Consider the following 13,791-nt stretch of genomic DNA (forward strand, 5'->3'; position numbering starts at 1 on the left):
GTCATAGCGATTCTGGAGAGGTGGATAAAACGGGAAAAATGGTGCCGAACCCTGACAATACCTTCCTCTAGGTCTACTGTTTTGATGGAGATGTATTTGGTGAGGTAATCCACTAGGCCTGACTCTTTGGGGATAAAAGTATTGCAGGGATAACGATTGGACATCACCCACCTTACCAAACATTGGGTTTCTGCGAACAAAGTCCACCACCCAGGGATCCCTGAAGCTGACTATAATACAGTCCCCCTCTAAATCTTTTGGGCAGTACCGCACCCAATTTACTCTCCTAACAATGAGGATTTCATTGGAGGACATGGGTGGGAGGGTTCTGTTTTTGTTGAGCCAGAAGTTGACTTTGTTATGGAGATCCCTATATGTTTCGATTTTCCCCACCTCCAGAGGAACAACCCCAGTTAAAATGATGGTATAAGGTTCTGATTCGAGCGGTAAGTTAACACTAGGAGATCTAGGTTTAACAGACTTCATTTCAGGTTGGCCTTGACCCAAAGGCTTGGTTACATTATCACTGTTACTAGGGGCTGGCTGTGTTTTGGATACTAGACCTACTATAGGTGTTTTTCCCCCGGGTTTGTGAATTCCCCTGCTTTGGATGTTCTTGTTGATGGGGTACTAAGTTAACAGTTGGCCCTACCCTTGGCGTGTCATTGATGGGCTACAGCTGGCCTCCTGTTTGAGTAGTCACATTATTAGCCTGAACTCTGGGGATCTTTTCCAACCGGACCGTGTTTTCTCTGACTAATAGCTCCAACTGATCCATTTTATCATTTAGCAACCTTGTCCTTTCCAACAATGGCAACAATAATGACTTCATCAAGAGTTCTAATTTCCCCAGAAGGATGTCATCATTATTGGACGAGGGTTGATTGATGACTTGGTCGCTAGGTGTTATAAGCCCAGAAATTGTGGTAGGGGGATTTATTAAATTCGAAGTGAGTTTACTTGTACACTTATTTTTAAATAGCTTTGCAGTGCCCCCCTTCTGAACTATCTCTACCCTCTTCCTCTTGTTGTTGATGCATCTGGGCGGTGATACCATAATTGGACTAGTGTTCCCTCCACTAGCTATAGAACTAGAAAGATCAGCAGTATTGTTGGTGCTCAATAAGTCATCGAGAGGGGAACTGCATGTTGATATCTCCAGGTCATGGGTTACTACATCATGTTCTATATTCCCTGGGGTCAAATTTGGGCTTTTATATAGATTATCGCTGGGATCAAGTTCACGTAGTGGAACAGGGGATACAGTCTGCCCTATTTTCCCCAATGAAGACCTTTTCCCAGTTATTAAATCAATAGAAAGCCGTTTTTCAACAGAGGCTATATCCTTTTCCAGTATACTTGTTGTACGTTTAAAAAAAATGATCAATGGTACCAGTAAATACCCCATTTGTTGTCGAGACTTGTACTAGTCTTTCTTTACCTGATCTCAGGGGCATTTTACCGTCACTACTTAGCTACCAACCAGCATTAAAAATTACAACAATAATAGTGGATATAACACCAAAACCAAATTTATATTTACAAACAAATATAAAACAGTTAGGAAAAGATCAACGGTCTAACCAAACAAGTTACAAATGGGCGAGAGCACACTTAAAAGAGGGATGTCCCAACCCAACCTCTGTCGGCCTCGGACGGTCTCAGACGGCCCGCCCTTGTCCCGGGCTTCTCCCGGGACGCTCCCGCGCAGCGGATAGGGTGGCCCAATTTTGTAGGGGGTATGGATTCAGGGGGCGGGGCAAGCAGGGAGAGCGGCCCAGGTGTCTCGGGTCAGACTAGCAGGGACTCCTGAGAGATGGAGTCCCTGGTCCCACCGCTCGCAGCCCTGCTGCTTCACAACACACCCCACAACCTCCAAGGACACAACCCTTCCTTCTGTCCATAATCCGCAGGAGACGCACACAGCGAAGCGGGACCCGCGAAGCGGGTCCGGCGAGGTGTAGAGTCTCAGGAAGGGCGGACAAGCAGCAACAGGGGACCAAAGAACAGAGCAGAGTCCCGGCAGGTAGGCAGGTTCGGATTCCCAGCAGGATTAGGAGGCAATTGATTTTATCGCCGTAGGTGGGGGCGGGGCAAGCAGGGAGAGCGGCCCAGGTGTCTCGGGTCAGACTAGCAGGGACTCCTGGGAGATGGAGTCCCTGGTCCCACCGCTCCCAGCCCTGCTGCTTCACAACACACCCCACAACCTCCAAGGACACAACCCTTCCTTCTGTCCATAATCCGCAGGAGACGCACACAGCGAAGCGGGACCCGCGAAGCGGATCCGGCGAGGTGTAGAGTCTCAGGAAGGGCGGACAAGCAGCAACAGGGGATCAAAGAACAGAGCAGAGTCCCGGCAGGTAGGCAGGTTCGGATTCCCAGCAGGATTAGGAGGCAATTGATTTTATCGCCGTAGGTGGGGGCGGGGCAAGCAGGGAGAGCGGCCCAGGTGTCTCGGGTCAGACTAGCAGGGACTCCTGGGAGATGGAGTCCCTGGTCCCACCGCTCGCAGCCCTGCTGCTTCACAACACACCCCACAACCTCCAAGGACACAACCCTTCCTTCTGTCCATAATCCGCAGGAGACGCACACAGCGAAGTGGGACCCGCGAAGCGGATCCGGCGAGGTGTAGAGTCTCAGGAAGGGCGGACAAGCAGCAACAGGGGACCAAAGAACAGAGCAGAGTCCCGGCAGGTAGGCAGGTTCGGATTCCCAGCAGGATTAGGAGGCAATTGATTTTATCACCGTAGGTGGGGGCGGGGCAAGCAGGGAGAGCGGCCCAGGTGTCTCGGGTCAGACTAGCAGGGACTCCTGGGAGATGGAGTCCCTGGTCCCACCGCTCGCAGCCCTGCTGCTTCACAACACACCCCACAACCTCCAAGGACACAACCCTTCCTTCTGTCCAGAATCGGCAGGAGACGCACACAGCGAAGTGGGACCCGCGAAGCGGGTACGGCGAGGTGTAGAGTCTCAGGAAGGGCGGACAAGCAGCAACAGGGGACCAAAGAACAGAGCAGAGTCCCTGCAGGTAGGCAGGTTCGGATTCCCAGCAGGATTAGGAGGCAATTGATTTTATCACCGTAGGTGGGGGCGGGGCAAGCAGGGAGAGCGGCCCAGGTGTCTCGGGTCAGACTAGCAGGGACTCCTGAGAGATGGAGTCCCTGGTCCCACCGCTCGCAGCCCTGCTGCTTCACAACACACCCCACAACCTCCAAGGACACAACCCTTCCTTCTGTCCAGAATCGGCAGGAGACGCACACAGCGAAGTGGGACCCGCGAAGCGGGTACGGCGAGGTGTAGAGTCTCAGGAAGGGCGGACAAGCAGCAACAGGGGACCAAAGAACAGAGCAGAGTCCCGGCAGGTAGGCAGGTTCGGATTCCCAGCAGGATTAGGAGGCAATTGATTTTATCACCGTAGGTGGGGGCGGGGCAAGCAGGGAGAGCGGCCCAGGTGTCTCGGGTCAGACTAGCAGGGACTCCTGGGAGATGGAGTCCCTGGTCCCACCGCTCGCAGCCCTGCTGCTTCACAACACACCCCACAACCTCCAAGGACACAACCCTTCCTTCTGTCCAGAATCGGCAGGAGACGCACACAGCGAAGTGGGACCCGCGAAGCGGGTACGGCGAGGTGTAGAGTCTCAGGAAGGGCGGACAAGCAGCAACAGGGGACCAAAGAACAGAGCAGAGTCCCTGCAGGTAGGCAGGTTCGGATTCACCCTGTTTTGATCACAGTTAATGTTGGTAGTCACTTTCACTGTTGTAGAGATCGTTTTGATTACGTGGGATTCTTTTCCTAGAATTTGTCTGCCTCTATGTTGCCATTCTGTCTTTATAGGGGTGATATCTGTGCTTAACTAAGGGCAGCTCCCAAATGCAATTGCTCAGTTGGTCTTCATTATGAGCTTTTACTCATTTCCATTACTAAATACTGTCTGTTCTCTATCATTGTGTACAGGAAGTGATGTGTGCCTTGGACGATGCCGAAATGGAGGAAAGTGCCAGGTGGGTGGTTCATGCTGTGTAGTGTACAGGACTCTGACCTGACATAGGTTTATATTTGCAAATCATAAAAATTGACAACAAGGTGACATTTTGTATATATTTTATGTATTGGGACTTCTGCAGGGCACACCGTCCTTGGAAGCAAGCAAGGTAGGAAGTCACTCTTTCTCCCTGCACTCCTGTTCCTATGAGCATGACAATTCTGATTGATGTAGAAATAAAGTACATTATACTGGCAGTGTCTAACATTAAATGTCAGGTGAACTTTGTAATTGGATCCTCGTAATGTGTCAAACCAGGAATTATTTTGAACCAGATGTAGTGCTTTCTTTTGGTGGGGAGAAAGCTGTTGATCCAGTTGAGCTGTTTATTCGGAACTCTGCAGAGGTTTGACAGAGACAAGTAGGACATCAACAGGGTCAAAATACTGAATCTGAAAATCCTGGTACACAGAAAGTAAGGAGGTTTTCTGTCAGATACATTTAGTATCATCAGAGGAACCAGACAGGTATGCCCGCTCCCCCCTCTTGTATTCGTACTATGCTTTGGAGCTGTGTGGCACCTGCAAGCAGAACCAGATCATCAAACAGGCAGACAGAGATGGAACAAAGAAATGGTCTGCCCAGACGACCTGTTGATAACCTTAGCATAGCTAGAACACTCTGGGCTAGAAGAGCACAGAGACAATTGAATGGCTTCCATATTCTGTGGATGGAGAGGGATCGTGCAAAATAATGACTGGTGTCAGCAGCGGCTGCTACCGAAAGGGGTGGTGGGGTTGGAGGAGGATTGTAATTTTAAGAAAAGGACTTACCTTTAACCGCCGGCCACCAACTCTCCTCCGAATCTGTCCTCGTCGTCTTCATCTTCCTGTCCCGGGTGGCAGCAGGAGGCACCCAGACACACAGGCTCCTCTGAGCCAAATACAACGCTGCACTGCAGAGCTGTGATTGGTCTGAGCGTGTGAACCGCTGCTCAGACTGGGACAGGGAGCCTGAGCATGTTCCTCGCCAGGCTGTGTAATGCAGCCTGGTGGGAACATGCAATGTGCGCATGAACTGTTTGGTCTGCCCTAGAGGGAAGGACAACCAGTTCATGCACACTTAAGGAGTGCAAACCACTCCTCCCCCTGCTCTGGCCAGCCCTGCCCGCCACTGACTGCATTAGGAAAAATAAAATGATAATAACAATACATTATTATCATTTTATTTTTCCTTTTGAGCAGTGGGGCGACGCTCTCGGCCTTAGCGGAGGAGCCCTCACTGAGTGGTGTAGAGTTTCTGGAAATTATACTCCAGCAGAAATTCTAGAGAATGACTGCTTTGCTTCAGTGTCCTGTCACGCTAGAAGTGTGAAAACTTTATAAGGGAACAGGAAGAGGACATTCAGGGCTGTGCGCAGATGATTTTGTAAACGCATGCTCCGAGCAAGTGAAGCAGAAACCTTAGTCATTGAACACTCACAGTTGACATTCTGGTCTCCCTCATCTTTCCCTACTTTCAACTCGATCTTCCTCCTTTTAATAATATTTTCTTTCTTTCATTTGTTTTAGCTATCTTCATTTTGTAATTCCCTTACTTCTCTTCACTTCATAGGTGAATGTATCTTTAAAGCCCCTTGTAGGGCAAAAGTACCTGTAGTTATTAGATAAACTAGAAGCAAAAGGCGTACCTGTGTACAGTACATAGTGTGTTTTTATTTTCGATGGCCTGGCCAGGATCAGCCATTACACACATAGAGGATTTGACTCGATCTATTTGGAAGCGAAGACGGCATAAAATCTGTTTTCGAGGAATTTTGCTTCATCCCTGACTCGATTTCTAAGAAAACCCTGATTTTATAAAGATCATATCTTGTTGTGGACAAATTAGCAATTTAAATAGAACTGGTTTGTGATATCGAGTGTGTTTCTTTTCTTCTGTAGGTACTGGGCAACAATTACAAGTGCCTTTGCCCTCCAGGTTATGTGGACCCCGACTGTGGGACAGAGGTTAGGAACTGCAGCGGTCTAAAGTGCCAGAATGGAGGCCGCTGTGTGGAAGTGGGGAAGCATTTCTTCTGTAGCTGCCCAAGTGGTGTCACCGGTCTCTTTTGCGAGGTAAGTAAAATGTCACTTTTTAATGTCACTTTTATACTGTCTCTCTCGTAAAATTTCACTTTTATACTCTCTCTCTCTCTCTCTCTCTCTTTCGCTCTCCCCCCTCTTCTCTCTCTTTCTCTCTGCTGCCCATACTGTGAAATCTATTTGTTGTTTTCTGTGCCATTTTCTACCACTGAAATCCCATACAATCGCATCATGTGAATGAAAAATCAAGATGTGTCAGGACAAACGTGGCGCGGAATATGTTTATGTCGCACGCTTAAATAAAGCAATTAAAAAAACCATGGGGCAGTTTACAAGCACCCTTGCGCCACTTTTGCGTCACTTTTCCCATGTTAAAAATGACGCAAAAGTGGCGCTAGGGGCTTGTAAATAAGCCCCTATGTCTGCACCTCGTTGGCCTGACTCTTGCTAAATCGTAGGAAAATGTGAAAATCTCCAGAAATGTTTCCACATTTTTATGTAAAAAATGAGGTAAAAAGTGCTTGGGAAACCTAAGAGAACTGAAAAGATCACTCTGAACATATTTTTTCCTCAAGTTAAATTCCAAAATAATGAACCAGGCTATATTCAGAAATCACTATTTTTCAACAATGCTGATCGTTCAGATGGCAAGCTAATAAAATATGAGGATTTCTGTCTCTCTTTCCTTTATTATGTTAAGTTGCGTTAATGGGCATTTAATATAGCGCAAACGACTCATCCCCAAAGGGGTATCTCCGTGCACCCTTACGTGAATGTCTCTGCCCCCAATATGTCTCTAGTCAGTAGTGCTCTGGTCTTGTGTCGGTGTTTCGAAGCACTTATACATCGTTCCGCAGCCAGTCTGGGCTTGTTCTGTCTATAAAACTACCCACAAATTGATTAAGCTGTTTAGTCTGCGTCTTCCTTGCCAATCCTGTGCATGCTGGTACACACTGTTCCGCCCTGCCTAAGGCTCAGCTGTTTCCATTTGAATAAATAAGTACCTCGGTTGGTTAGGCTACAGTGTTGGTAACCAGAAGCAGTGCAAGTATTATCACAGCTCCAGGATTTTGCCCGTTGGGCACTGAAAAAAGTAGTTTGGGGGCCTTGTGTGGTACTTTGGCGCCACCACTAGGTGGAACTTTGACTATGTTACAGAAGTTCCTTCCTTAGGGTTGATTTAAATTGATAGCTGCACCGTTGGACCCAGTCATGTCTCTTTTCCACTGATGCTTCTTCGCACTTTCTGTGGATTCTAAGAAATAGACATCTGCAGGCAGTTTCCAAAATGTCCGAAATACCTAGGCAATTTCAAAAATCTGGGAGAACTTCACACATTTCTGAAATATTGGTTGGGGGGGAGTAAAGGCATTGCGTTATTGCACGAAGTGTAGCAAATTCGGACTCTACTTACTCATGAGTCCAAGTAATACATAAGATTTTCGAAATAAAAGCCAACCCCTAATCATAAACTTGCATGTTTGCAAATTGTGTTGGTCCAAAGTTAGGGGCAATTATAATAAAAGGACTAGAAGCTAACCTCACTAAAAAATTTCAAATACCGTGACCCTAATAGTAGGAATCATCTGGTCAAGGATTGCTGAAGGTACAGGGGCAGATCCAAAACATGCAATCTTGGCTCAAGCTACCCATACCCTAAACACTCCAGCACCATTGAAAAAACATTGTTAAACCTTCACCTTTGTTGCCACAGAAGACCTCAAGAGGTCATGGTAAATTGGGTAATACCCTACCCACCCACTTGAAAAACTCTTCAATAGTGCTTTCATTTAGGAAGGCCCTTAAGACCAGGCTTTTCACCCTGTAGTCACTGTCTAGAATGTTCTCAGGTATCTACTGTTGTGTAAGTCTGGGCAGTGAACTCTGCCCGCTCGCGGAGTTTGTGGAGGGTTCCGCACTCCGCATCACACGGTGGTTGCGGAGTTCCAGAAAACTCTGCACCATGTAGCAGAGTTTTTTTCCTTGCTACCACTCATCAACATCAAGTTGACGAGTGCGAGTGAGGAAAATCCACCCTCCCGGCAAGATTTTTCCTCGTTCGCGATCGGCAACGTCAAGTTGGCAAGCCCAAGCATGGAAGATCAACCTCCCGGCGAGATTTCTCAACGCGGTCGTTCGGATTTTTCATTGCGAGTGGTCGCATATGCTTGCAACCGCTCGCATTGAGAAACCGTCCGTTCGCGTTGGGAAAGCTGCAGCTCAAGTAAAATATCTTCTTTAGCGGCAAAAAGGGAGCAACGTTCTCTTGCGCGGTGCATGGTGCCGTTCCTGATGATTGCACAGCGCGGACAAACACCCGGCGCAAAAAATCACCCCGACTGGTATTTATCTAATGCACTCTGCCGCTTGCGGAGCTCTGCATAGCCCAGCAGAGTTTTTTTTTTTACGGAACTCCGTGAACACTGCCCAGGCTTACTGTTGTGTCTTCATTCTCTTTCCTTTCATTTTCTTATCAGCTTGAAGCACCTAGATGCCTTTGAGTATTACTCCGTGCTTTATAAATATAAAATCAAATCAAATGGTTCTCCTGCGTCTCCCAGCACAAAACCAGCTAATGAATGTAGTTGTGTGCATGCCTCACACACCTCATCAAACGTCAATGCGCAATCACAGATAGCATAGTGTAATATTTCTGCAATAGTGCCAACTCCCTATATTGTCAGGAGTTATTGACTGCAGAAATACTGCTACTGTCCTAGCTGTAACCAGGTGGTAAATGTTTAGGCATCTCATGCAATGGTACTCCCTCGGTATGCAAGTGAAGTGTGATGCTTAGGAACACCATGATCTGGTATGTTCATGTCAACTGCACTAGAACTGATCATGGCAGCTTTCAGTTCTTCATGGTGTAAGGTATTCTGAGCTAGTCTGGATGGCCACCCAAGGCTACTTGGTGAATGCAATGTTGTGAATTCACCTGATCACAGATATGAAATGGGCACTCTAACTAACTTCCATGATGGTATTCATGTTACAAGTGATTGTGCTCACCGGGGGCCATATTATACAACTACCCTGGTGCTGCAATGGGTGTTTGCACCCGCTTTGCGGGTCCCCGGGGCACTTTGATATTACAGGAGGGGCCACAGATGCGTGTGCGTCCCCTTCCATAATACCGATAGCGCTGACGCACATAAACCACCAGCACTACCTTCAGAGGATTGTTGTGTGTTAGCAGTCTAGTAGCTGGGTGGGAGGAGCTAGGTGGTCAGGGACAGGAAGAGGCGGAGTAGGGACAGGATGAGGGCAGTTATAGTAGGGACAGGGAAGGCACTGGATGTACATAATAAAGCTCCAGTTGAAGTACAACAAGTGTCTGTATTTACTTGTAGCAAGATGCTACAACTGGCGACGAGGGTGGGATGTGCATGAAAGCAGCCCACAAGACCCCACGAGAGTGCCCTGTCCCGTGCTGTGCCGAAAGAGAGAAAACGCGGCCGTGCAGAGTTGCTGCCTGATGAAGAAACCTGCAGCAGGTGACCCTATCCCTCCCCGCAGTTGAGAGGGACCCGAGAGGGAGCCGAAACACCGAGCGCTGCATCGCTCGAAGAGGAGACGCTGTTCGCGCCGAAGCGCGACTCACGCGTGAAGCGTGCAAAACGGGTGAGCACTGTGCATACAGAAGTCGAGAGCCCACCCCGACTCTGCCAAGCCCCAAGAGTGAAAGAGAAGTGCCTCGGGGTGGTGGACGTCGCCCCACGAAGGCCTGCTGCCCCCACAAAGGTCTCCTGTCAAGTGCTGCCGAACGCGGTAAAATTTGAGCCAGGAGTGCGGCCCGACGTCGGAAAACCTCACGCCTGATGCGTGAGTATCGGCACGCTGTCGCTGGAAAAACGCGGGACCCTGCAAAGTAGAGCGGGAGCCCACCCCAACCTCACCTGACGGTGGCGAAGACCAAAGGGAGCCAAATCTGGAGTGTGTGGACCCTAGAAGCGACTGCCGGTGAGTCCTGTGTGCAGAAACAGGGTCGAGTGAAGAGAGAGAAAGTAGTGCCTGCAGACAACTACGTCGGCCATCTTTGAGTCAGGCAACTTTTGGGACAGCCTCCCTGTGCAAACTGCTGGCGGCCATTTTAAGGTCAGGCGAACCAAGTTCAGCAACAAGCATTGGCGGACATAATAAAACAAGCATTGGCGAACATAATAAAAAAACAAGCATTGGTAACGATAAAGAAACAAGCACTGTCAAAACAAATGTACAAGCATTGACAATAAGAGACAAACAAGCATTGACGTGAGCAAATAACAAACACTGACAAGAAAAGGTACAAACAAGCATCGACAAGTCTCCAACACTACCTTTCGTGTCCCACAATGTTGCAATCACCGCGGCGAGATAACGTCAAGCCCCTCTTTGCAGGAGGATCGCATTTGAGGGCCCCAGAACCAGTCACCATAACAACGGGTGGAAGCATGGGCCCCAAGTGGCAGGAATGGCTCGAAGACTTCGAGGACTACCTCGAAGGATCCAAAGTGACTGTTGACAAGGACAAGCTGATAGCTCTCCGAAATCTAGCTGGGCGTGAAATCAGTAAACTGATCAAAGATCTCCCTGCCGCAGACACCGGAACGTATGACAAAGTGCGCGACGCACTAAACAAGAGATTCCTCCATAAAAGGAACGTGGACTACGAGCGCCATGCCTTCCATCAGGCACGTCAAGGAAAAGACGAGGCAATGAGCACATTCATCACTCGACTGCGGCGACTATCGAGGAACTGCGACTTCGACAATTTTTCAACTGACGCCGCCATCAAATCTCAGATCATAGAGGGGTGTCACTCAGAATCCCTCAGGAGACGACTACTGAGAAAGCCACAAGAACTGGACGACATTGAGGAACTGACTCGCGTCTACGATCAGGCTGAAGAGCATGCTGCCACCATTGAATCGGGACGCAAAGTGAGCAATGAGCAAGCACATCGAGTTCAAGACCGAGGCGGCGGGCGAAGACGCTCGAGGGACAGGCAGTGGACATCGCGACCGTCGTCTCGCTCGAGACGCTCAGATCATAGGAGGCGGGAAACCGGCCGGAGAGAAAAGAAACCTGAAAGGGCACGGAGGTGCTTCAGGTGCGGATATGACTACCCTCACGTGGATGTTTGCCCTGCCATGGGCCAGCGGTGCAGAAAGTGTGGTCGTACAAACCATTTCGAAGCAATGTGTGGTGAATACAACAAAGAAAGGCGAAGTGGAACTGGGAGGTCGTCCCGATCGGACACGAGAAAGCACCATGTTAGAGCCGTCAATGACACCGACGCCGAGTCCTCCAGCTCACCTCATTCCAGCAGGGAGTCGCACAGATCGCGATGGGACCGCAGATCCCCATCCCGGAGCTCCAGATCTTCGTCTCGTCGCTCCGAATACACGAAGCACTATGCAAACATGATCGCGGACCCGGATCAATTGAAGAAGTACCCTCGGTTGCACATCAAAGTAGGGAATCACGACACCAGATTCGTGATGGACAGCGGAGCTTCGCTGAACTACATCCCTGTCACCGAGTACGAGAGGATGCGCCCCAAACCGTCGCTTGCTCATGCACCCGTCTGCGTCTACACCTGGATGTCACGGAAACCCCTGCAATGTCTTGGCAAGTTCCCGACTACACTGGCACATGACAACGTCACTATTGATGCAGTCATTCATGTCATCAAAGGACCCGAGGCTGACTGCTTGCTCAGCCTGCCGACTGCGGAGCGTCTTCGTCTCGTGGAGATCCTCTTCAAAGTCTGTGATGACCAGAACATCGTCAGTCGTTTTCCTCGCCTTTTCATTGGGTTAGGGAAGCTGAAGAACCGTCAGATACACCTACATGTCAACAAGCAAATCAGGCCTGTTGCTCAGCACCCCAGGCACGTTCCTTTCCACCTTCAAAAGGCTGTCGAAGAAGAGATCAATGACCTCCTGTCTGCCGACATCATTGAACGCACGGACGGTCCGACCCCGTGGGTCTCGCCAGTAGTCGTCGTACCAAAAAAGGGCAACACCAGCAAAGTGAGACTGTGCGTCGACATGCGCGTCCCCAACACTGCGATAGAGCGTGAACGCCATCCAGGGCCGCTTCTATGTGACATGATCTCGGCGTTAAACGGCGCCAAGGTATTCTCTAAATTGGACCTAAACAAGGGCTACCACCAGTTGGAACTGGACGCCCAGTCACGCCCCATCACAACTTTTGCTACCCACCTGGGACTCTTTCGATATAAGAGACTAAGCTTTGGTGTGTCGTCGGCTGCTGAAATTTTCCAAGAAGCTATCAGGCAGATCATCCAAAACATCCCCCATACGCTCAATTACAGCGATGACATCCTAGTCTATGGCTCCGACACCCGTGAACACGACATTGCACTTAACCGCGTCTGTCATGCCCTGCTTGATGCAAACTTAACCCTGAACAAAGACAAGTGCGAATTTCACCAATCCACACTAAAATTCTTCGGTCACATCTTCTCAGGAGCGGGTATGAAACCTGACCCGGAAAAAGTGGCATCCCTGAACAACGCCAAATGTCCTCAGGACGTCAGCGATCTGAGATCCTTCCTGGGAATGGCTAGCTATTGCGCCCGGTATATCCGGGACTACGCGACCATCAGCCACCCGCTCCGCACCTTAACCAAGCAAGGGCAACCATTTGAATGGACTCCTCAGTGTGAGCAGGCATTCACAGAGATCAAAAGGGCTGTGGAGTCAGCCGATAACCTTTCCTACTTCAACCCCAGACGCATGACTGAAGTCACCGTAGATGCTAGCCCCGTAGGGTTGGGGGCCATCTTAGCGCAATATGACCATGACTCTGATCAGAGACGTATTGTTGCTTATGCTAGCCGCAGCCTGTCCGACCCCGAGAAGGCATACTCACCGCCTGAAAAGGAGAGCCTTGCAGTGGTCTGGGCATGTGAACATTTTCATGTCTTCCTCTACGGCAAGCACTTTACCCTGATCACGGATCACCAGGCGCTAGTCACCATCTACGGCAACCCCCGTGCAAAAATGCCCCCCAGAATTGAGAGGTGGGGCCTGAGGCTTCAGGAGTATACCTTCACGATCGTACACAAGCCGGGGAAGTCTGAAAACCCAGCAGACTACATGTCTCGACATCCGCCTGCGTCATCCAACTCTCGCCCTTCGATTGCCGAGGAATACATCCATTTCGTAGCTGACCAGGCACTACCTCCTGCCATTCCAATGGATGTGATCCGAGACGCCACCGCACAGGACACCATCCTGCAAAAGGTTCTCAGCAAGATTCGAGCCAACAGGTGGAGGCATGACCCTCAGGATAAAGACAGTGAGCTGGACACCAAACACGAGCTGCAAGCATTCCGGCATGTACAGGAAGAATTGTCGGTGACCTCAGACGGAATCATACTGCGGGGACAGCGAATCGTGATTCCCAGAACTCTACAGCAAGGTGTCATTGATCTTGCTCATGAAGGTCACAGAGGAGTCGTATCCACGAAGCGAGCGCTCAGAGAGCGTGTGTGGTTTCCCCTACTGGATCAAATGGTGGAATCCACCTTGAAAGACTGTCACCCGTGCCAACTGACAAGCAAAGGTGATCCCCCGGCCCCACTGCAAATGACCTCCTTACCAGCAGGAGTAGGGCAAGAAATTGCTGTGGACTTCTACGGACCATTGTCTTCTGGCAAGTACGTGATAGTCATAGTCGATGAGTACTCTCGCTTCCCATTCGCACAGTTC

General features: G+C 49.6%; 1 protein-coding gene across 2 annotated transcripts in view; it reads left to right on the forward strand.

Moving 5' to 3' along the window:
* Nucleotides 1-13,791, forward strand: part of LOC144781907 (protein jagged-2-like) — a 672,332-nt gene that overhangs the window by 575,167 nt on the left and 83,374 nt on the right. For both annotated transcript variants that reach the window (XM_078660988.1, XM_078660989.1), the window contains exons 11-12: nt 3,956-4,002; nt 5,927-6,100. In XM_078660988.1, the coding sequence (XP_078517114.1) occupies nt 3,956-4,002; nt 5,927-6,100 (221 nt within the window). The remainder of the gene's footprint in view (nt 1-3,955; nt 4,003-5,926; nt 6,101-13,791) is intronic.

This window comes from Lissotriton helveticus, chromosome 9, assembly GCF_964261635.1.
Source record: "Lissotriton helveticus chromosome 9, aLisHel1.1, whole genome shotgun sequence".
NCBI classification, from domain to species: domain Eukaryota; kingdom Metazoa; phylum Chordata; class Amphibia; order Caudata; family Salamandridae; genus Lissotriton; species Lissotriton helveticus.